At 40.2% G+C, this 25,153-nt stretch overlaps 1 protein-coding gene across 5 annotated transcripts in view; it reads right to left on the bottom strand.

Annotated features, from left to right (window-relative positions):
* Window positions 1-360: 360 nt before the first annotated feature.
* Window positions 361-25,153, bottom strand: part of mtss1la (MTSS I-BAR domain containing 2a) — a 35,777-nt gene continuing 10,984 nt past the window's right edge. Inside the window, exons 4-16 of one of the 5 annotated variants that reach the window (XM_027999079.1) lie at window positions 12,937-13,021; window positions 12,717-12,808; window positions 12,542-12,616; window positions 12,108-12,116; window positions 9,228-9,385; window positions 9,014-9,121; window positions 7,961-8,058; window positions 5,207-5,339; window positions 4,190-4,264; window positions 3,837-3,992; window positions 3,333-3,503; window positions 3,028-3,193; window positions 361-1,716 (exon numbers count right to left, since the gene is read on the bottom strand). In XM_027999079.1, the coding sequence (XP_027854880.1) occupies window positions 908-1,716; window positions 3,028-3,193; window positions 3,333-3,503; window positions 3,837-3,992; window positions 4,190-4,264; window positions 5,207-5,339; window positions 7,961-8,058; window positions 9,014-9,121; window positions 9,228-9,385; window positions 12,108-12,116; window positions 12,542-12,616; window positions 12,717-12,808; window positions 12,937-13,021 (2,135 nt within the window). In that variant the 3' untranslated portion in view covers window positions 361-907. The remainder of the gene's footprint in view (window positions 1,717-3,027; window positions 3,194-3,332; window positions 3,504-3,836; window positions 3,993-4,189; window positions 4,265-5,206; window positions 5,340-7,960; window positions 8,059-9,013; window positions 9,122-9,227; window positions 9,386-12,107; window positions 12,117-12,541; window positions 12,617-12,716; window positions 12,809-12,936; window positions 13,022-25,153) is intronic. The other 4 variants (XM_027999087.1, XM_027999093.1, XM_027999101.1 and 1 more) reach the window with 4 other exon arrangements.

Raw genomic sequence — 25,153 nt, 5'->3', positions numbered from 1 at the left:
GGTCATATATTTTGCAGTTAAAAAGCTGGAAAAGTATCATTATTGTAGTGAGTAAATAACAAAAAAATTGCTGATTAACTTTTGCATAAATATTTACAGTAAAGAGGGTTCTTGAGGGAAAAAAAAACTAATTAATCTACACATCTGAAAAAAACTGAGTAGGAAATGAAGAACTTCAAAAGCCAAGGGAAATAGTTGGAGCACATTGCACATTTAAATATACATCCTAATTAATCCATGTTCATAACAACTGCTGCTCCACATCTCAGCAACCACAAACAAACAAATGTGCATAATTTAAAAACCGTCACACTCTAATGAAGAATAATTTTAATAATTTTGTAGCAAAAACAATGCCGCTGTTGTTCAGTAAAAAGCCAGTTTAATAGCAGAATATATTGACAGTACAGTACAGCAATATAAACACTGCCACATTGCTTCTATTTTTACATGAAATTACACAATTGCTGTCCAGCTTACGAAACAAAACAGTAATACTTGGACAGTAACAATGAGAAACGAGACAGGCTCACAGAGCACTGTGTCACCCACTTTCCACTGACAGGTGGCCGTGGTCATTGAGAAATGCACACACAGAAGTATTAATAGTAAGAGCATTCAGCTGTGTAATGTGTTGCACACTGGGACCACTGGGGAAAAACTGGGCTGAAGCGGAGATGCACAGCAACACAGCTCACCAAACCAAAAAAAAAATAAAAATGACAACAAAAAGAAAATAAATGGATTACTTTGTACGAACGCAATACATACATGACATGAAATTACTTAACATACTTCAAAGTCTCTTTAATTGTCAACTGGCTTTCATTGACCACCTTTTGTCCTACTTGCTCATTGTGCCTCAGTCTATGAGTGCTTCAGTTTTAAGGGCTTTCCTCTGCTTGAATTACCGAAGAATCCTGGGAGCTGACCGATCGTCGGTTACCGTCTTGCGCAGCTTCACCCCACGGCGAATGGTTTTTAGCATATCCACGTCCTCCTGGGTAACAGACGATGTCACCTGGGGTGCATGCTGAGCCGTGTCCCCCGACAGCAAGCTGGGGAACGGGTACTGACCTTCGCCGAGGGCATGAGCGCTGGCTGCCAGCTCTCCTATCTTCTCAACCAGGCTGTGACGGTTGGCAGCAAGCTGAGGGTCTTCCTCAGATGCGTGGGCGGCCATGCTGGGGGCCTGCTGGGCGTAAGCAGTCTTCTCCACCCCTCCTCCTCCTCCATAGCCCCAACTTGTATCAGGAAGACTCATCCGCTTGGGAGAGGCCCTCATGTAGTCACCAGCGGACGGGTCATCACTGTACAGAAACTCCTCACCACCCAGGTGGTGTGGGGATGGGCTAGCAGACCCTGGAGAGTCTGGCACTGTGGGAGTTCTGACTGGAACAATGGGGGGCCGGATGGGAATCGGGCCAGACGTGGATGGTGTGCGTCTCACTCCAGTTTTGGAGGATGGCGTCCTGCGGATGGTGGCCGTCCCAGAGGAAATGACTCCAGTGCTGCTTCCTCCAGCGCCATTAGGAGTCCCCTGCAGGCTTTTACCTGCAGGCAGACCTGCTGTGCTTGCAGGTCGCTTGGTTTGAATCATGCGGCGGTAGCTCTGAGCAATGTTGCTGTGGCGTGGGATGGTGGAGGACTTGTCAAAGTCTGGCTGCCCCTCGTTGTCAACATCCCCATTGAGTGAATAGCACTCATAATCAGAACCTAGAAAGAGAGAATGAGTCATGTGGATTTTTATTTTGTTTTTTCAAACACTAAATGATAAAATTTCTGACAAGTGTTATTTTGATGAGTTCATCTGCAGCTCATTTATTGTATTATAGTTCACAGTAACTACACTGAGACTCAGGGAAATTTGTTTCACAGGCTACAGGGTAATTAGGAAATTACTGTGCTGAGAAGTATTTAAACCCCTTGAACTTCTTCACATTTAGTTGCCTGGAAATTACAAACTTACATTTCCTTGGAATTTCTTCCACATTAAACACAAAGTAGAGCATATGATGAAGTGAAAGGTAAAGGTACATATGTTTTTTAATTTTTCTTTTTTTTTTTTTTTTTATAAAAATTTGAAAAGTTCAGCTTAATTTTTTAGTCAACACCCAAGAGTCAATACTTGGTAGAACTGTACTTTGCAGCAATTACTTCTGCAAGTTTCTATATTGAGACAGAAATTCTGCTCAGTCTTCTTTGGGCAATAAACTCAGACTGAACAATTGAACAGAGAAATGCTTTCATCTAAACATTGTATGTTTATGGTTGTCCTGTTTGATGGCTCTACAGTGTTATCCATTCATAGGATAACAACAACCACCCGCGAATACCTGAAATACTTCAAACTGTCTATTTTAATAGGTCAAACAACAAATGTACCTTAACATGCATTAATACACACAACCAGGCTAACATACACAGTCTTCATTGGGCATCTTAATAAATGGGCAAGTTGGTTTACAGTCGTACCATAGTGTTTTCACTTTCAGAAACTGAATTCAGCAACGATCAAAGAGCTTTTCAGAGCTTGTGATTTATCTAATTACCTATCCCTGCAATTAATATTTCCACAACCTTAGCCCTGACTTGTCTATTGTGCTCCTTTCCTTTTACTAATGACTCTTTAACAAACCTATGAGACCTTCACTGAACAGATGTACTTATACTGAGAATTAATTACACACAAGTGAACTACTGATTTCTGAAAGTAATTCATTTCATTTTGCTTTTAAACATATGACCTTCACACTTTTCACATTTCTACAAAAAAATAAAAAATAAATGATGAAAACCCCCTTTTTCCTTTCACTTCATATAACAGTCATGTAAAATTCCCCCCAAAAATGCATGTATTTTTTCCTGTTCTAAAATGATACAATGTGCAAAAGTGCAATGTACTAAATGCACTTCATGCTGTAAGATTGACCAGGACTCAATCAATACGTGGGGCATTGTTGGCTGAACGAAATACATAAAACCTTCTGGCTCACAGAGTGTTTGGCTTTTCAGGAAGAGGTTTACCTTGCGATGGAATCGTGTCCTCGGAACAGGACGGGGTGTTTGTCTGAGTGCTGTAGCCGCTGGAGTACTGCAGAGAGTCCCTGCTGCTCTTCTGCTGCTCCATGCTCAGGCCTCTGGTGAGAACCATAGCCAGCGTACTGGCTGCTGGAGACGGGGGCTCTCCATGCTGAAGCACACACAGAAGCAGATATATGGAGGAAATGCACACAGACTGGGACACATTTGCATTAAACCGCACTTCAATCCCAGAGGCATAGGAATGAATTTACAGACATTTACATTTAAACTCCATGGGTCTGTTGTACCTTAGCTGTAATAATTCCTGGGCCACTTCTTGCTCTGTGCAGGTCACCTGGTTGCATCCCGGAGTATCCCTGCGGACTGGGTGGTTCTCTCATCTTTTCCACAGAGTCCCTAATGCGCTGCGGAGTGCTGGCCAAAGTCGGCTCGCAGGAGCTCGACTTGGCGCAGTCCTGCTGGAGCAGATGGAAAAATTAGACAGCTCTTCCAACTTTGCATCTCTGGGTTTTTTTTGTGCCATCCAACAGTTGTACTCTCAGTTAAATACATTTGGCTCGGGGACTGCTTAGAGGCGTGTGCAGATATGTGCAGACCAGGGTAGGCTGTGACAGTGTTAATTCTCAGTTAACACAATCTGAAGGAAAGGCTGGAAAGCTGAGCTCGGTGGGCAACAGCATGAGGGTGATTGTGAAGTTAGCAGCAAAAAATAAACCACAAAAAAAAATATGCAAAGCAGCAAGAAAAAAAAAATACAAACTCAGAACTAAAAACTGCAAACAAAAACAAACCTTCCAGCTAGGAACCTTTGATGTGGGTGAAGGATTGTTGGATCCAGGTGAGTGGTTAAATGTGGGGGACGCAGGGAGTATGACAGAGAGAGGCCTGATGGTGCCAGTGTGAGAGAAAGCAGGGCGGAAGGTACCGAAGGATGAGTATGAGCCATACTGCGGAAATGGACAGACAAGTCTGAGTCAGAGCGCTCAACATCCAGGAGTAGTCCAAGTCAAACTGCAGTGCGGCTGCCGTGAGCAGCCAATGGGCTTTTTTGAAAAACCCGTAGTTAACAATGAGAGGAAACGGGCTGCAAATCAGTGTGTGAGTGCATGTCTGTGAGCGTTGGTAGGATGCATGCAGTACTAACCGCTGTAGGAGAGTTGCACTCGCTGACAGACTGGCAGGTTTCTGAGGCCTCAGAGGAGGCTGAGCTTGTGGATTTCTGGGGAAGGGAAGATGAAGTAAAGTACAGTTGCAGAGGAAATCAGGAGAAGGAGGTAGGTGGGAGAGATGAACAGGAAGAGGGTTGGGAGTTGGAAAAAAAGAGCGCTGATAAGCTTTAGCTAGAAGGATTATTTTTTTCTCTTCCCCTTTTCTTATGGGATCTATAGACTGCAGCCGAGATCGAAAATAAAGTACCCTGTAAGATCATTTATTCAGAAAAGGAACATTGCATCAGCTGGTGTGCTGGAGCACTACTGAGTGTCTTCAATACACAGCAATCTGTTCCGACCATGAGAGGCTGAATAACTTTATCAGTCCAGTGGGATAAGAACTCCATATTTGCAAATGATTACATTGAAAGTGAAAATCTCTGTTTGACTATCAAGCTCTTGCTGAGACGAGGGATTTGTATCTGACATTCAAACATGAAAAAGTAGACTTGCTACACTGAATTGGGTGTAATTGTTGGTTAAAAAACAGCAGCAATTTATAGTGGAGGGGGGGGGCATATTTTGCCCCTATTGAATTTTTTCTCTTTCTGCATTTTTTGGGTCAAACTTGCGTGTTTCAAATGATCAAACAAATACAAATATCAGACAAAAACAAACAAATTATGTTTTTCTTCCCCTAATAAATTAAAATAAAGGATTAATTTACAAGAGGACAGACTAAAATGTTACTTTTTGGCTCATATTAAAATCAATCTAAAAACATTAAAATGTAAGGGTAAATACTTATTTCAAAGCACTGTGTTATGTTGACAAGAAAGTGAAGCTGTTGCTGTTGCCTCCTGCCCTGCAGCATTACTGCCTGAAGAATCTCTGGGGAGCACAAGGCTGCTTTGGTCCTAGTTTTGCCGGAGTACAAAATCCTGTTCCTTTGTATTATTTATATTAAAAAAAAGAGAAAGATTTTTCAGAATAATAACAAAGATAGCTACCTGGCTGGTGATATCCGAGGGCATGGGTGACGGAGGCTTAGAATGGGTGTTGGCATCCTGTGAGACGAAGCCAGAGTCGTGGGAGGAGACGCTGCTGAGCCGATGAGCTCCCGCTGAGGGCATCTGAAGCAAACTGTTGGCACAATGTTACAGAGTGTGAATAATAGACAATCCCATAATCAATATTGTCATGTTTTTTATTCTTTTCATTTTTTTTTTATGAAATATGCTTTTTTTTTAGGAGAGGATTTGTGCAGAAACAGGACAGGCTAAATTAAAAACCTGATCATAAAAGCTGCAAGCGTCAATGTTTGCCAAATGATGCCATTCTTTTAATTTTGGAGCATCAAAGAGCATTAAAACATTATCCCTTTATTTGATTTTTTCTTCTCCTCTGAAGATTAAGAGCTGGCTTTGTGCATTTTGTCTCCTGCTTTGTTATCTCCGTTCAGAGTTGCTTTCCTCTGTCACCCACACATTTAGAAACGCGCTCCGCACCTTCCCGCGGCACTCCTCCTCCCCCACACCCGCTCCCCTCCTCGCATCCCCACGGAACGCATCCGCAGTTATCACTTCTCATTAATCTTCATTCTCTAGAATGAGGCTTAAGGAGGAATGCCAAATTAAACATGGCAAATTGAATAATCATTATTTATTTAAAACCAGGGACCGTCTTCTATTTCCCTCGCCTTTGATAAATAATCCAGTTTTTTTTTGTTGTTGTTGTTTTTCTTTTGCACATATACACTAATGATTCTGCAGCTATCAGAGTATAACCATGAGATGGGCTAAAATTGAAAACACTGATTAACTCATCAGGCTGACAACGTGGCAGTGGGAGAGGAGTACTGTGCATCAACAGGACATTCTGCCCTTGACGTCAATGTGTTAGAAGCAGAAAGAATGGACAAGAATAAGGATTGGAGTGACTTTAACAAGGGCAAACTTGGAATGCGGAGATGGTTGGGTCATAGTTTCACCATAGCTGGAGCTCCTGTGGACACTGTTGGGCTTTGGCCCTGAATAACAAGCTCTGTTCACCTGTAAGTACTTGTACTGTCAAAAAGCAAGATGTGTTTCTGCTTTGATTCACCCACACAGAGGTTGTAGTGGACCAATATGACTTCATCAAGAAGTTTACACCCATGCTTTCAGTGATTTATTTCAATAGTTCTGTTTCAGGGTAAAAGGCTTAAAAAGACTGATAAAACTTTCCAGAAGTGGTAGATTGCATTTAATCGGGTTTATTTTCACAGCTTCACGTCATTGTCCTGCTTGAGAATTGAAGTGTGTCTGGGTATTAGCTGTCTAGCTGTTAATTTGAAGTGAAATTTAAGAATCTGACTGTTAATAGTCAAGTGTGATTCATTTGCAGCTTAGTGATGGACATTTATTCAAATATTAGCAAGGATGTATTTTTGGGGTGCTCACTATTATAAAAAAGTCACGCAACAGTGGAAGTGTTGGCTTATATTGCCAACTGTGTCAGTTGGTATGAATCCACACTCGCACTGATAGTAGCTAAAAAAGTCTGTCACGAAATAGGGTTTCATATCAGTTGATATCAATAATCATAGATTAGCTTTTTGTTTGTAATGTCTGAACTACTACTGTGTGACCCTTCTTGTTTAATCCTCAATGTCCTCTCAAGCTGTTGCACTCATTGTCTCCTTTCTCTCCATGTCTTTTTTATTTTTATTTTTAAGTATGTTGACCCAAAGTGGTCCGGCCAGAATCAAACATAAATTCAAACAACTAGACTCAAATGTAGCTTTTATAATTCTATTAAGTTGTCTGTTTCCCATCCTGATTAAACAAATCTGTTCAAATTTAATGATTAAAAGTTTAAAATTAAACCAACATTAATACAAATAATGAATACACGAAGACTTATGGCTCAGTCTTGGTGAGCTGCAACATGGCCGTTTCCTAGTAAAACCTAATCAGTATTAGTCAACAGGTCTGTATGTCATACCTGAGAACAGTTTTATCAAAACAACAAAAGTTTGATGCAGCTTTGTTATTGCTAAAGTGAAATTTTAAAGAACACCTTTCTTTATCGTCTCTAAAACACGTGAGCTGTGTATTTACACATTTAGGAGTGAATAAACACAAACTAAAAATAGGGTGTTGCGTTAATTGCCTCAAATATCGCTGAGGTTCTGACAGAAACCTTAACAGCAAAGCAAGGTGATTTTCCTTCTACTCCCCCATTCCAAGGGGTCCTGTTTGAAGGCAGACTTTTCTCTCGACCCCAAAACTGCACATCTATAAATACACTGTCAAAGCCTTAAAAAAAATGAAAAATGCTGGTTTTGGTTACTGTGTAAGCTGGTGCCTTTCTGCCTGTGATGTTTGACAGCTTTCGACGTAATCTGGCTGTAAGAAGCTTGAAAATGACAAATCTGCCTGGAGCAAGAAGCCGAGGAGCTCGCAAGGTACCACAGGTCCTGCATGTCGACTATCACAGGTAGTCAGGATGACACATCGAATTCATATTAATACGGACACAAAGTTTTGATATTAGGAGGAGTGATGTTAAAATTGCGCATGCGTTTGTTCAGAGCAGCTCCACTGTTAATAATATCCATCATTACCAACCTAGCTGTAAATAACTTTAAGAAAGATCCTGGAAGTTCTTAGTCAAAGAAGAGTTGTTTTTTTTTTTTATATCTATTTTCAGAAATGTCTGCAGAGGATTTTTTATTGCAGTGAACCAAAAGGACCCGTGTGTGTTTATACTGTAGGCTGTACCTGCACATGCTGCTCTTCCTGGAGCTGATGCTGCTCGGGGAGGAAGGAGGAGTCTGGTAGGACCAGCTGTAATCAGAGCCTTTCAGGTCCCGAATTACCTGCAGAAATCCATCAAAGAAATGATGATGACAAGCTTAAGTGTCATATATAAAAGTTTTCTTGAGGCTAATTGATGCAGAGTAAGAATTTATTATTTTAGGAAAATTATAAAACGTGGACTGACACACAGATGTTAATTTGGAAAGTTTGGAAAGCTGCTACTACTTTATCCAACCCAATAGAACAACATTGATCAGTTCTCTCTGTCTTATGGACTCTTCTCTTTACTTCACCTCAAAGGTTTCAATCAGGGGTACATTGGCATTGCAGCTGCAGTGGGCACTATGGTGTTTATAGACCATGGCTTGGGATTAAAGATGAAAACACACAGAGACCGCTCCTGTACTGTATTTGACACACACCTTTTGCCATTTACACAAATTGTGTGAGTGGAGCTTAAGGTCACCAAAAGAAAACAAATCACAGGACTTCAGGTACAAATCAGTTCTTCGGTAGCTGTTATGTTTTAAGATAGGAAAAACAGAAAAGTCTTCAGACACCACTGATGTGTTTTATGAATTTTCAGACATTTACTTTATGTACAGAGCTCCAATCTGCACTTCCTTTGATTAGCGTCATATATTAACTACCACAGATGGCTCAGAGAGAGGTTAGTTTCCGTGGGACTGTGTGGGTTTTAGTCTCGTCTCAACAAAGCACAAGTTCCCAGTTAAAGTTCAGGCAGTATTTTGCCAACGCTACATGTTTACATTTGTGATGGGAGGATGGAAAAACCTTTTTCTGGCCTCCCAAACAAAAACCATGCATGTGCCTGTTGATTAACACAGAAAGTCGAGGACCCCAAGATGACATTAATTTCTGCAGTTTTCTAGCAGTGAGCTATGGAGATTTATTTTACCTCCTCCACCCTCCCGTTCACTGTGTGCAGAAGTGAATTGTACATCATTTACTTCCACGGCATTATGAGAAGTAGGAGCAGTTCAGCCTTGTTACCTGCTCACTGGCGGGTGGCAGCTTGTGCGGGTCTTCAGTCAACATGGTAAGGTCATCAACAATAGCTTGTAAGTGGGTTATTTCTCCCAGCATGGCAATCTCCACATTCTGTGCGAAAAACACAATAAATCAAAAGTCGTCCGGCGAAGGACGAGAAAAGCTCTAGATTTTAGCCTTGGAGCTCTTGTGGACATAAAGCACAAACGCTGCTCACCACCACCGGCTGAAGGAAGTTGATAAATGTACAATAACGTCCCCTCTCCTCCAGAAGCGCCCTTCGCACCGCCTGCTTCTCCGTCTCCTCCATCAGCAGATACAGGTCGCTGACATCTTGCATGGCGCTGTCCAGCTGAGGGCGCAGGTTTCCCCGGCCTGAGTGAGGCAGCAGCACAGTTTGCAAACCGTGGGAGGAAACGGGAGTTGGATAAACAGTGGGAAAAGACATTGAGGATTGAAAGGGGGTGGGTGATGATTGTAGCAGTAGCGTAAAGTGTCAAGGAGAGGGGAAAGAAGAAAAAATTAAACATTGATTAGAACAAATAATGATGAGCAGCTGTGGACTAGAGGTTAATGCACTGACAGACTTCACACTTAAATGGTTCATGCACATGGGAGCGGGAGGAAAATGAAAGAAGTCATCAAACAAGGACGATGTGCAGACGCTGAAGAGGACGAGATTGTGTAGAATGATCAGAGCTGCATACCACAGTTACATGAGGGTGGAAAATGATTAATGAGACGCCGAACTTCTGCTTTGATTGCATGATCTGAACTAACATGTTCACCACAGGGCATGTGTATCTTAGCATTTTTAGTTGACTCTTAAAAATAAGCTACACTATTAATTCCACGTTGGTACTTCCATAACTTTGCGGTGATGTGAATTATAATCACTGACAACACACATAGGTGTGTTTAACGATAAATAGTTCAAATTAAACTATTTGTCTTATTCTAATGTTGACCATAAATTAACAGGAACAAAGTCAATCTTTCAGAGCACACTTATATAAGCACACTAATTAAAAGTAGAGCCCCATAAAAATGTGACTGGTTGTCCTTTCAGAGGCTTTTAAACACAACTTTCAGGCTGCAGTCATCATCGTAGAGTTAAATGTCAGGGTGTGAAGAAGAAGAATACATCAGAGGGACTGACCTATTGGCCATTTTTTAACAACAGTTTCTTACTTTATAAAAACGGTTTGAAAAGAACATAAAAATCATATATTCCTCGAATTTCTAAATCACATTAAAGTTTCAAGAGGCTAACAAACGGGAAACAGGGATGTGATTTATCATTTTTTCCACCTTTTGGATTTGTCCAAAGCTCAGGCAGAAGGTCATGGCAATTTAGGTATTGAAGGTCTTTTCCTGATGATTACATCTAGTATTTACCAACTGTTTTCCACTTATTGTAGGAGGGCTTTTAGAAACTGCAATATAGCACCATAACACACACTTATTGGACCACCCCCGACACACACACACACACACACACTCCAATTCTTAATATAGTGGCAAAATCCCACACTGCAACAGGTCAGGAAATATTTCTTTTCATAAAAATTAACTAAAATGAATTATTTACTTTTTTTTTTTTAGGTTATTCAGTGTCTATGAATTTTTAATTAGCAAACCCAGAGTTCCTTTTTTAAAAACAACTGAAACTGTGGCAACAACATTGAATGAGGGTCCAAGTTTGTCTTACCAAAACACACTGTGAGTACGATCATAAAAGAGCTAAAAGAAAAATCTAAAAATCTTACTATATGCACACTTTAGCAAAAAGTGGCATCTTGGGGCCATTGAGCCTCAATAACAAGCTTTCACTGCAACTTACATGCCAACCACTAGCTTGGGAAGCACGTGGAGGAAAGGCATCGTCTGTCCTTTCACTGCAAATGCAAGTATGTGGAGTCTTCTAAACTCTACTAGCATGGAAAAACATGCTTTGGCCAGATGATACAAATCCAATCAGACTAATATTCAATATGAGGAAAAGCACTTCATGCCCACTGACAGGTATGATGACGGTCTTGTGATTTTACAGTCTACAATCTCTTCGAAACACCTGGACAGTTTAAATGCTAATCTTACTGACGCTGTCAGAAAAAGGGTCGTCAATGAGTCTCAGGACAACGATCTAAGACTTACAACCAAGTCTTTATAGACAAGAATCAACTCTTCCCCAGACTTAAATTCTTTAGAAAACTTATGAGCTGAACAGAAAATCTAGAACACAGATAGAAAACAAAGGAGATGCTCTCTGGGCAATCTAGAGGTACGATGCAAAGAATTCCTCTTTATTAAAAAATTTTAGCATAATTTTATTTCACTGGATAAATTCACTCAAACGTAACTTTATTTTTCTATACTTTGCTGTGTGAGATTATGCTAGAGAACAAAAATAACATTTGGAGCGTCTGACACATCTCTATAGATGTGCCAAAATGTGGAGCTCTTAACTCTGTCCAGTCAATTCATCTAACAAATATTAGCTACATGTACGTAACTATCATTCATATGATTTTCATTTTCTGAATTTACAATGTCAATAGTAGCTGGACTTAGAGTTTAAATTTAACAGCCTGTATTTAGTCCTTTAACATACTGTATATTGAATATTGTAAATAAAGCAATTGCCAAGAGGCAGCAGGCATAGATTAAACTAACGGTACCTGGAAGAAAGCAGCAGCTTCATTTTTTCACCCAGCACCCTGTGCAATTTTTAGACTTCAGTTCTTTCGTATATAAATTGAACATATCACCGTGTGCTAATTTCTAAGTCTAAAATGCTTGTAGGTGGATTCTGCTATTTTTGAGCAGAGCAGTCTGTTTTTTTGCTTAGCTCAGTCAAATGACATCTGGCAACCAGTTACTTCACTGCCGAGCTGACAGGAGAGTCAATCTTCCCTTGCAAATTTCATCCAACGTCTCATGCAACCACATTCTTTAAGCATATTAAACTCTTTCATCCTCCAGCTAAAAATGCTAAGACAGCACAGTTTTGTTTTTTTCTTTTCTGACGGCAGATTGATCTAATGATGGTTTTGATGCTTGCATGTGAGTTTCTCATACAAGGCAGCAGACATACCTAGAAGCTCTACAGCCAGGGGGAAAAGCCAGAAAGAAACAGAGGAGGGTTGTAGTATCAGGCAGGGATGGAGAGACAGAAGAACAGGCAGCGTTAGGTGCATCAAACTGCATTGCATGTTTATGATTAGCTCGTACCGCTGGCATGTTAAAATTGAAGGTTAATCAGAACCAGCAGTAGGGGCTAATGCAAGCACAGCAAGAGGAAGGGAAATTATTATGATTCATAAAGCAAACCATCCTTAGCTGCAGAGGAGCCACTGAGGCTGCTGTAGATTTTGATTTGACAGAACGTGAATGTCTCAGTCAACACTCTAGATGGTGCTAGTTCACTATAATACCACCGCACAGCCCAACAGCCAGTTGCCCACCAATTTCTCTTGTCTTGAATTCCAAGGTTTTGATTACTAAGCATGCCTTGCATGGTTTCCTCACCTTTCCTTGCTTTCTTCTGGAGCTTAATAGTATCTAACGACTTTCTTTTAATTTCCTGACGAGCCCTCTTGTATTCTGTAAAAAGAAAGTGGGGGAGAAAAGGTGCATAAATGTTCCAACTCACATTGAGACACAGAGCACGAGCCGATTTTACTACACTCTCTTGTTGCTATACCTTTGGCATGGTCTTTGTCAAGCTGATTAGCTGTCTTCTTCCATTCCTCTATCCTGTCTTGGAGTGGCGTTACCAGACCTTCCATGAGAACACTACGGGAACAAGACAAGGATGAAGTTTAAAACATGGAAGTGCATTCAAGCACAGAAAACCCCAAAAAAGGTTCCAGTGCAAGAAAAGAAACAAAACAGATATAGAAAAATGTACATGTGGTTCTTACTTTGTGAAATGTCTTAATTTTGCCTCAATGCTACGGTGTCGCATGCACATTCTTGTCAGAGCAGAGCCGATTTCCCTGGTGGCACCTTGGAGACACAACATAAAGACAAACTATTGCTGATTGTTCAAAAGTTTACATGTTGAAAGCACAAATCTAATCCCAGGAGAACGCCAAGACGAAACATATTACAGCTCCAACACAGAGCTGGAAAAATGTATAAGCAGAATATGTAGGGTTTTTTTTTGTTGAATTATTCAGGTTCCAATTCTCTATGTAGTTCACCTGCATGATACATCAGTGGTATTAAATGCAGTAAGAATTAAACATTGCGTTCTTCCATAGGTTACGGTTCATAAAATACCCCAGCTGTTTAACTTCCCAACTTTCTAAATGGTACAACCACAAATTGCAGAAGTAAGGACAAATTCTGTGATATTTTAACGTTAGATGTATAACATAAAAAAAATTAACAATGAAAACAGGTTCAAGGTTTTCCCCAGAAAACTTTCTAAGCCCGGTGGTCGGGGCGCTCGGCAGTCAGTCATCCAGTGACCCGTCGTGTTTACGAGTTAAAAAATGTTTAAAACTGACAGGAAATTTGAAAATATCACTTGATAATTATGAGTTACGGGAAGATTTGAAGATTAATATCTGAAAACCAACTATAAAGTCTTAAAAATGCAAACATAAAAAAAAAACTTAAATAAATAAGCAATACTAAGCCTGGTGGGGACACAGGTAAAGCCTGGTGGCCTGCCAGGCTTATAACACACCTAGGAGAAACCCTGAGGCTAACATATTGTGGGGGCAGCATCATGCTGTGGGAATACCACAGAGTGATGGGAAAGCTGGTCACACTTGATGGGAAGATGGATGGTGCTAATTATGTGGCAATGCTCAAAGGAAACCAGTTTTGAGTTGCTAAAGATCAGAGAATGAAGTGGAGATTCACCTATCGAGCAGAAAAATGATCCTGACATACAGACAGAGCTGCAGTGGAATGGTTTAGATCAAAGCATATTCAGGTGTTAGACAGGCCCAGTCAAGTCCAGACCCAAATCCAATTTAGAACCTGTGGCAGGACGTGAAATGATGTTCACAGATGCTCTTAATGAAATCCGACTGAGCATGAGACATTTTGCATAGAAGCAAACAAGAATGGGAAATTAATCTCTTGCTGTGCAGAGCTGGTATAGACATAGCCCTGAAGATTTGGAGAAACAATTATAGCAAAAAATGGCTATGCAAAATATTATTGACTCAGAGGAATTAAATATAAATACATGCCACAGTTTCCTGGGTTTTATTAGGGAAAAAATACAAAGCATGAATCATTTTCCTTCCACTTTATGTTGGATACACAGAATACCAAAAAGTGAAGTTTGTGGTTGTAACATGACAAAATGTGAGAAAGGAAGCTGTAAATGGCAAATTAGTTGACCTGTAGTGACTGATATTCGCTGGAAAGACCCGAATCAAATCCTGCTTAAGGCTCCTAACAGCCTGACAGCAAATCTGCACCAATACAACGAGCTGATAAAGGTTACATTTCTCATCCAGTGACGCATTACCAGCTACTGCCACAAGATGGGCGCAATCTGAGCGGGAGAGTGGAGCTCATAAATGTCACATGTGTTTGTGTGAAGCAAATGAGGCGCAGTACCTGAGGACTACAGCCATGCTCCCCCTTTCATTCTTGTCAAAACAACCATTTTCCATCTGAAGCTCCAATGCTGCACGCAGATTTCTCAATAACAGGTTGTGTAAAATGGCTACTGTACTTTTGCTCTCTATATAACTGTAATTAAATGGGGTCTTAAGATCTTAAGACTGTCACACTGTTCCAATGGTAGCTCAGAGGCCGGTGTAATATATGGTAGCACTGATCCTGTTGTAATCTGGGCCACATAGGGCTAATCTGAATGTCTATGAGCACACACACACACACACACACACACACAAACAGAGCAATGGGACATGACTTAGGCCTCAGAGGAGAGGGGATTCATAAAGACACACACTCCCGCATGAATCTTTATGAATTACTTTGGGAGTGCAGAAGTTTGAATGCAGACAGGTGATGTGCTTTACCAACCCCCCACCCTTTCCGAAGTTCTCAACCCTTCTATCCTGGAGGAAAAAGGAGGCAACTCTGTAAGGGGATATCCCTCTATTCTTCCATGTCTGCTCTGCCTTTCCTGTTCTCTCTGCTTGCAAAACATCATTCAAACTGGGTAAGAATGAGAAACAGAGGCCAACACTAACGTTCACGATAAAACATGAAAGGGAAAGGAGCTTTGCTTGGCAGACGGTGTCCACAGATTTGCTTTGCTCCTTTCCAGATATCACAATGGTTTCAAAAATCAACTGACATGAAACTCCAAAACAAATGCTCTTCTATTCTCCTATGTGCCTTGCAAAGTTTCAAACCGTATCACTGAAGACTACAGCGACTAGACTTCGAGTCTGTCTTACAGAGACATTTGAACAAACACCTGTAGAAAGACTCAAAAGAGCCTGTGTGGTGCTTTGGGGAGAGGAGGGGAGAGTGGGTTGGGCTTTTCCAGGTGACTTGGCAAGAGGGCTGAGTTAGAGGTGAAAGTTTCTTGTACCAGGAAGTGATTGAAGTAACATATGGAGCCAAAGCACTGAGCTTTGGCTGTAAAGAAATCCACACTGCAGAAGAAGTCAATATAAGAAACTCTCAAACTCTTTTTTAAAAACTATACATCAAGTCATACATTTCTCTTCCAGAGTCAGATCAGTTTCTTCAGACTGTATGGAGCAGCCGCTCTGTGCTCGCCTCCTATACTTGGACGAGAAGTGTGTGCATCTGTTTAAAATAGATATATTTTACACCTTCTTTTGCAGCCTACTTTCAACTGATTTCACTACCTGTGACTTAATAAAAAGTAAAATATTCTAAATATCTCTAGCTAACAGAAACTTAACAGTACGTCCCCATCACTGTGATTTCTTAAGGAGTTTGTGTCGCAAACCCTGCTTTCCCCCAAAATCTGCCTCAACAAAAGCAGACGGAGCAGCTGATCAGCCCTTACAGGAGCAAAGGAGGCTGAAGGAAAGCAGGAGAAAAACACAGAGAGAATCTGGGCTTTTATATGTCTTTAGCAGACCTTGCCAATGTTACTGTCAGCTGGGGAAAGAGAGAGCCCACACTCGCTCGTCCTATCCACACCTGCCAATTTCCCTCCCGCCTTCTTCCTATCCTTCTTCCCCTCCCAAACGAAGGATCAGCTGACAGCTACATCCTGGAGAGCTTCAGAGGCTTCCTGGCCGTCTCCGAGAGCCTTTCTGGCCCCTGGCCTCAGCCGGATGAGCAGGGATGGAGTGATTTACTCCCACAGCAACCTGCGTTGCTACATGAAATACTGGCAAACACATACGATCAAGGAGGGAGGCTTAGCTTCACTAAAAACTCATAACATTGAGGGCAAAAAAAACTTCTTTTTTTATTTTTTGAAGGCCAATACTTCCCCTTGAGTTACTTGTTTTATTTTTGTATTACTTTGGTGATTTTAGGCCACTTAACTTTGTAGTAGCTTGGGAGTTGGTTAAAAGTGTGTGAGGATAGAAAATGACATTAATAAGCCAAATGTGACCCTCGGGGGTTTAGAGGGAGTTGGTCAATGCATCTACCTGACCACAGATGAAGCAAAACACAGACAAGCACCGAGGAGAGCTTTATTTGAAGATATATTCCATAATGGGGAATTATTATTGCTGCTTGAACTTTTTCACATTTTGTTACATTACAACCACAGGTTTGATGCATTTTAAAGTAAATAATTGTGAAGTGGTAGGAAAAATAAACATAGTTATCAGTTTATCAGTGGCATTTACATTTGTCCCCTATATGGTGGTACTTTGTAAAACCAATAATACCTGTTGCTAAAAAAAAAAGAATCTTTACAGATAGACAAACCTCAAAACAAATCTTTAAAACTCAATCCTGGTCTACACAGAAATCAAGCATTCCTACTGGGATTCTATCCAGATAGAAATATTTTTTTTTCACAACCAGATGACTTTTGAAGGCAATTTGAGCTCCTGGATTTTATCTGGGGCATCAGAGTAAAACAGAACACAAATGTGCCACACTTTCCAGGTGTTTATTTGTAAAAAAAAAAAAAAAAAAAAATTTTCTTCAACTTCACAAATATCCACTACTTAATGTTAGTTTATCACAAAAAGTGAACATGTTTGAATGGTTCTCTGCCTAACAGGTGGGATTTTGCCTGAACCTTTTAAGCTCCACGAACGCCACAACGTGGCCTCAGCATTTTTGTTAGAGGTTCTGTCCAGTGCTCTGGTTCTGATTAAATCTCCTGACTCCGTGTGAAAGGAGGAGCATTTTAATAGCCCTGCTTTATAGGGGGTTATACTACCAGGAGCTAAACTGCCACAGCCTTCACTCCTTGATGTCTTCAACATGGGAGCTTAACTATCTCTCTCTCTTGCCCAACATCTAAAGCCTGGTATTAAACTCAGGTTTCATTGGTACCTACTTAAGCTGACAGATTCTTCTGCAGACAGACTTCTGTTTTCTTCAATTTTAAGTCTTAATACAACTTTATTGCATTAGTCTGGACTGCCCCTTTCTCTGTAGATTGTGTCAATAAAGACTGTTCCACAAGAAGAGGTATAGCAAAACCCCATGTGCTGACATTTCTAGGAATACGAAGTCTTTTCACTTCGGCCAGCTTTCACACAGACTCTGTTGAGCTACGAAAATTCTTTCCTAGGTTAGCACCTTGGATTTGGGAGCTGACAGCGGCTGGCACAGACAGTTAAGCTTGCTGCCTTTAACCCCCCTCCTCCTTTTAAGGAAAGCGGAGAGTGAACTGGCAGGGACACACTGGAGGCCACTGATGGATGAAAAGGACTGTGGGATGAAACCGGAGGAGAGAGGAAGATGAAAGAGGGTACATACTCCCAGTCGGAGGTGCATCTGACCAGTTAGGGAGCGGCTGCTGCAGGTGCCACAGGCGCTGCCAAGGCTCCCACAATGAGTCCCAGATCAAGTAAATTAAATCAGATAATCTAAGATTTTTCTGTGTTATCCAGACTTTACTTCAAGTAGGCAAAATTACACTATAACAGAGAAGAGCCACGGCTTTGATTTTGTGAGGTTCACAGGCAGTGCTTACCAAACATGTAGCTGAAACCTCTGACTTTAAAATCTTTACAAATCATCATAAAACCACATCATCAATAATTTGCTTCAAAGCGCAGCTGGGATTCTAGTGCGTCTGCACAGTAGGGGAAGTTCAGGTCATAAATAAAAAAGCCTCCACCATGCCTCCTGGTCAGAGACCAATACCCTCTGATCTTAACTGGAATGAGTGGTGAATAAGGCAGCCTCATGTGGACATAGACTGCAGATGTCAGAAATGGACAGCATGTGTCTTTTGATAAACTACTCAGTATTGACATAAAAAATGAAAGAATTCAACCTAGAATTTGCTTTAATCCTCATTTGTACTGGTTTGACTGGCTGGAATAATCACACCTTATTTTTCCCTTGACCTAACTGAGCCTCATAAAATTGAATAAAAGTTCTTCAAGAGGAACTTTGTGAGTTTTTAAAGAAGGCGAGCCTTCAATCCGGAATCATCATGTTGACATTTCCTACTACATTTGAACTGGACTTCAATATATGTTGCTGGCCTCATTGTTTTGAATAAAACTATAAAAAAACATCCAGAAGAGGATGTTTACAGTATATGTAGAACAGTGTAGTCTCCACTAAGTACATTGAAAGCAGTGGGACATTCACTGTCTTATCCCAGGACAGCACAGCATGTGACAGGGTGAAAGATCAAACCACCAACTGTCCAGCAGTTGGAAGATGATTACCAAGTGTCCTCTTTGGGTTCTTTGTTTAAGGTTTACTGACCAGGAGAGAAAGAAGAACTGATGTTAAAGAGATCAATACATTATTAATGCTAGCATAGTCTTAAAACGGCATTTAGCATTCAACATTGTAAGAGAATATCAACACGTTCTTACATTTAGTAGCATTTTATGCATACATACATTGTTTTAACAAAAGACATTATGTTGATATTTTTTTTGCTTCATATGTATTTGTAGTACACCAAACATGTCTTATGATTAACTTTCAAACATGAAACAATTTTGGAAAAACATTTTTGTATTTCAGTTTTATAATTTAAGCTTAGACAATAAAATATAAAAATTACAAACAAACATCAGGCTCCTTGAGTTAAATAGTACTAACTTGTGCCACAACAGGTTTTAAGCATAATATGCATGATTTCTACATGAGGCCCCTGGTCAGGCATCTTCCTATACCAGCCTGTATCCAGGATGATCATGGTAACAACTGAAACATGGACTTATGTGCTATGGTACACTGAACTACTTCCCTTGCTGTTTTGGGCTGTTGTTGAACAGCTTCATCATCTGGGACATTCAAACAGCTAGCATAGTTGGTTTGTCCTTCTACATTTAGAAATTCAGCTAGGATGCAGGTTATGACCAACTATTTTTTATCATTTCAACTCAAATTTCAACTTTAGACTTCAAATGGAGAGTAATGAAAGATTACTTTGGTTCAGTGGTTTAACAAAAACGTTTCTGATATTAAGAGGGTCTGTTAAGGCTGTATCTACTGATTCACAAAATCTTAGCTTCCATTACAATAAAAAGAAAACCGGTCCCAACATTTCAGGCTCAAAATATTTTCAATCGAGTGTTTAAATAGACGTTGTTAGAGTCTGTAGCCAAACTCAAACACTCATTCTAAGCTTTTTGTGTTGCATTCTTACTCAAACTGTGGAATGTTTCTTCTAATCAACAACAATACATCGAGGACGCAGAGGAAGTGGTCTCAGGATCAATTGTTTTAGTGTCCCTCACGCAAACACTGTCAAACACACACAATCATCCCATTGTTGCCTGGCCAGACAAGAAGCACGGCAAGCTTCACCTCTCAGCCAGAAACACCCACAGACAGCCCCTGGTGAGAGCTAATGTCTGGTGTGCATTAGGACGTGATTCAATAGGCGCAGGAGAAGAACAGAGATGTTTTTTCCCTGCTGGAGGAGCTTCCTGTTCTGCAACGTAAATGCTGCTAAAAATACTTGTTAACCCTTGTCCAGATGTGCATTTTATTGGACAAGAAAAAAAAAGGAAACAGGAAAAAGAACAAGAGAACAAGAGAATGCTCAGTTAATGGAAGCAATCCGCAGTGTGTTGACGACATCTCTTGCCTTGTGGGGGATGTTTAAATCTAACGGTAATGGATCAGTTAAATCTTTGAGGGAGAGAGAGAAACCCCCTTACAAAGATAAACTTGTGAGTCAGTTCAACGTGATGACTCAAGCTGCACTGCTTTATAACCCTTGTAATCATACTGTTCTCAGCTAAAAACAATCTGCCTGCGGTCTGTCAGTGGCACTGAAACTGTTTGGCTAAACATACAGTTAAGTAATGTAATTAAGTCCACCTCCCTCTTCAGCATGGAGTTACTCTGAGATGAAACTTGCAATCATTTCACCCTCAATGCTGAACCTCGTGTATGTCTCAAGTGAAAATATGGGTGTGAAGCAAATTATGACATGTGACATGGTTTGTAGACATCTTTTATCCTTTGCAGTTTTGAAAAAAACAATCCTGCAAACCCCCAAATAAGAGAGAAAGACATATAGAATCTCTTTGCTGCTTCATGGTCGGGGTATAGCTGAACACAATGCTCCCCTCAGGTTTCATGTTTGCCTTCTCAGTTTCTGCCTCGGATTGGAAGTTATGTTGAACCAAAGGACATGTTTTCTCTCCAGTTATTATTCCTTGTGATCTGTCCTTCAAATTACTACTCAGTCTTTTCCAAAAACATGTAGACGGTGTAATGAGACACAACATTTTTGATTGCGAGATGACCACATATGGACTCCTAATGAATACTTATGCAAAGTTTGGGTCAGACAAACACATACAGCTCCTTGAAAAAGTAAACATATCCCTTGAGCTGTTCCTTATCTGGTTGAGTTACAACACAAACTTTAATACATTTCATTTAGGATGTTACATAATAAACCAACAAAGTAATGCATAATTGTGAGGCTGAAGGAAAATATTTACAAATAAAAATGTTAGTGTTCCTTAAATTGGTATTCAATCCTCTTATTCCAATAAAATTAAATGCAACTAACAAAGCTGGTACATCATCCATATGTGTGTTATTTAAGTTCAGTATAAAAACACCTATAGAGAACATTGGTGAGCAAACAGCTCACCAATCACAAAGACCAAGGAACATACCACAGCAGGATTAGTTTATAACGTAGCATTCCACACTTTTAAAGATTCATGCTTCATTCCTCAAAAATGGATAGAGTATAACTACAAACCTACCAACACATTCACAAACATGTTTGTGAATGTTTGTGGCCATTCACAAACAACTAACAAGGAGCCAAAGGCAGCATTAACAAGAGAAGCAGCCATGAAATCCAATGTAACTCTAGAGTAGCTGAAGAGATACACAGCTAAGGTGAGAGATTCTACACAGTTCAGTTTATTTCTATAATTCACAACAAAGGTCTTCTCAAGAAACTTTACAAAAAAAGTCAATTTGATTAATTTATACCGATATATTTTGAGTCAGTTGCCTAATTTCCAAACACTTATCTTAATTACCAAGATATCAAACAATGCAGCCAAGTTCAGTCTTCTTTTATTTCTTTTCAGATTGGCTAAAAGTTTTCTATCTGAGCACTGGGTGGTTCAGTTGGTGCAGCATGCGCACCATGTGCAGAGGATATAGTCATTTGTTTGTTTTCGATCTCTAGACATTTGCCACACTGCACTGTCTTTAGACTGGAAACACACAGTATTATTGTAGCATTATTGTCCACTCTGCAAAAATGATCTTCAAGTGGAAGAAGGTCTTTTAATAAGACAAGAACAAAAATTAGCATCCTCCCTGTAGTAAAGCAGAGTGGCGGCTGCATCATGCTGTGGGTATACCTTTGGCAAACAGAAAAAAAGGAAAGCTGGTATGAGTTGGTATGAAGGAAAATGGATGAAGATTACCTGTTAAAAACCTGAAGAAGCAGTATATGACCAGAGCCATAACATTTCAACTTCTCTATCTCACATAAGGAAAATAATCCAAAACTCTCTCAAGATCTATAATCTTATCAGACAATTTCAACCAATAACTCCAGACTTTAACCCCTGGTTCTGGTGCTGAGATTACAGAATAAGCTTGTATCAAGCTTGGACAAGAAAAAGCTGGTTTGATGATTGTTCTGCTGCTGATCACAAGGGTGTGCTCATTATTTGACAAGCCTGTACAAATAGCTTGGATAGAGGGGGAAGCAATAATCCCCTGATCTTGCTCAGCGCGAGGCCACGACCACATCTCTTCCATGCCAGGGTGTCCAGATGGCGGGTAGGGATATCCGGTCCATCTGCCAACCCAGAGAAGTGCAGCAGCCAAGCAGATTACTGCTTCGCTGACACACTGATCTACAAACATACCTCCACTGTACGAGAGAGAGAGGACACAGAGGAAGCAGGTGAAGGTTTGCAATGGCCCAGGAACATCCTGTCTGTGTTTATGTGGATGTGTGTTTCTGTTGGGTTGTGTATGTGTGTGTGTGTGTTATCATTTCTCATCTTGTAAGGGCCATTTTTCCAACAAATACTATGTTGTGAGGATCCACTGCATCTTATGGGGCCCAAGGCCAAGGCCCCATAAGAGACCTGCTGTTGTTAGGTTAGGGGTTAGGTTCAGGATTATTGCGTGACCTGAGTTTAGGGTTAGGCTAAACAAACAAAAAATGAATGGAAGTAAAAGCAAAGTTCCTTTGAAGATACATGTTGTATGTCCATGTGTGTGTACTCTGTGGGCTTTTCTGTGCAGATGTTCAGAACAGAGCGTTTTATTAGGAAGGACAAATTGCAGAGCATAGCAATCTGGTCAATGATCCAAGAGTGTGAATTTTTAAAGCTGGAGCTGGCTGATGTGGAAAGCAAGTGAAGGCAGTCTCTGTCTGTGTATTACTGAGTGGGGCTAAGAGGATTAGCTTGACGCCTCTGCCTACCCTGGATACCCAGAGCTGTGGAAATCCCACGGCAACCAACCACAACCCTCATCCAGGTCAACTAACAGTATCACCTCTCTTAAAAAATATGAAGTTTGTATGGTATGCAGTCACAGGCCATTAACCTTAGTCTCCCAGGTTTAGTTCAGTTTATTTTATTCAACCACAAATGAAAATGGAAAATGCTGAAAAGCAGAAAAGTGAAACAGAAGACCAGGCAACAGCATAACAGTTACAGCAAAAGCAATACATAATAATACACAACATTAACTGGAGTAAATCATTTTCTAACTTTTTCCTCTCAGGAAAACACATGCACAATTTTTTTCAAACCGTTTGGGTTTCCTTCCACAAATTTCTCTTAGCATTTTGTTGGAGTTCTGGCCCGTTCCTCCTGAATGACTCAAGTGTACCAGTTCCTCCTGCAGCAAAACAACCCTGCAGAATGATGCTGCCACCCCCATGCTTAACAGTTGGGATGGCACAAGCACCCACTTTTTCCTCTACATGTAACAGAGATCAACATGGTCTAACAGTTCCACTTTAGTTTCATCAAACGATATGTCTCTAAAAAAAAAACTTTTTCCCTCTGCTTGTGCAAACTGTAACTCTTTTATGTTTCCCTTGAAGTAAATGCTCTTTCCTTTCGGTAACTGAAAAGTTACAGAAATGACTATCAGCACATGTGGATACAGGACATGTTTCACTGTGGATAACGACACTGTCTTACTACTTCATTCAGCATCTTCAAGTTATTTGGCTTTTTTTCTGGGGTCAATCTGCACATTTTGAACCAAAACACATCTCTCAGACTCAGAACCTGTCTCATTCTTCAGTGGTAAGTTGATTGGATATTCCCATTACGTCTACAATTGTTTCAATAGATGAATGTAGCACCTGCAACCATCTGGAAGTTTCTTCCAAGGATCAACCAGACTTGTGCAACTCCACAGTTTTCTTCTAAAAAGGGTTTTTGTACATCAGTCTGTAGGGTAGTTTTATGGAATGGATTAAATGATGAGATCAGATAAAGTACAAATATAAACCAGCTTAAAAACTGTTCAAAAAGGAGCTTATTGGGAAATATGTTGAATAGGATGGGTGTCTCAAAGACCAAAAATGCTATTGTTGATATTAAAAAAAGGATGAGAATGTAAGGTTTAAGCGTCATTCAATGTGGGAATAATTTAAGAGCTTATCTGGTGTAGGGAGATTTAAATGTTTATGAGCATGAGATGGGCATGAAATCCTAAGATCTTGCATCTTCTACCTGCTCCATTTTGCACAAATTATGTAAAATTGTATGTCAATGGGTATGAGGATTTGTTTTACTTTCTTTTTCTGTTTTTCTTTTTGTCTGTTTGAAATAAATTAATTAATTAATTGGCTGATTTGACCACTAACTTCAAACAGAAATGGAGTGAGTTCCAGGTGTGACCTAAACACAGGTGCGCATCAAATTAATTCAAATGTGTCAATTGACCAATCAAAAGTTTCCAAATTCATGACATCGTTATCTGGACTTTCCTTCATTATTTAAAGAGGTAGTAATCATTCTGTATCTAAGCTTCTTAATTCAAAGAAAGTTATATAAAATAAATAAATTTTCTTGCTAGATATGATTACATTTCCGGGTGGAATTTTTGATGTTTTGACAAATTTTGTCAACATGTCAAAACGTTGTTGTTTTTTTTTTATTACTTATTGCTTTGAAAAACAGAGTGAACAGTCAATGTTTCATACTTTCAACGTGTGTCTCAAATGAAGCCACTGGTTTTGCGCCTCTTAATTATATTATTTGCACTTTAAGACGCAAACTGGGCCTCAAACTTCCAAAAAAACAAGAAAGGTGTGACATGAAACATGTCTCTCCATAAGCTTTAAATTCTCCAAATACACCCTGTTAATATAGTTTTAGCAATTATGAACCCTTATTGAAAACAGATGAGGGCTTCTAGTCTTGCAGATTCAGACGTGCCTTCAGACAAAGATCCATCAACATGGCTTGGAGAAACTGTCAAACCCAGAGCCAAAATGCACAAGCAGCCAACTCATACAGCTGCTCCATAAAACACAGACGCTGACGCCAGGGCCATGATCGTAGTTATAAACTCTTAAAACTC

The sequence above is a fragment of the Xiphophorus couchianus genome, chromosome 2 (assembly GCF_001444195.1).
Source record: "Xiphophorus couchianus chromosome 2, X_couchianus-1.0, whole genome shotgun sequence".
Taxonomy (NCBI): domain Eukaryota; kingdom Metazoa; phylum Chordata; class Actinopteri; order Cyprinodontiformes; family Poeciliidae; genus Xiphophorus; species Xiphophorus couchianus.
This window is presented reverse-complemented; position numbering and strand designations above follow the sequence as displayed.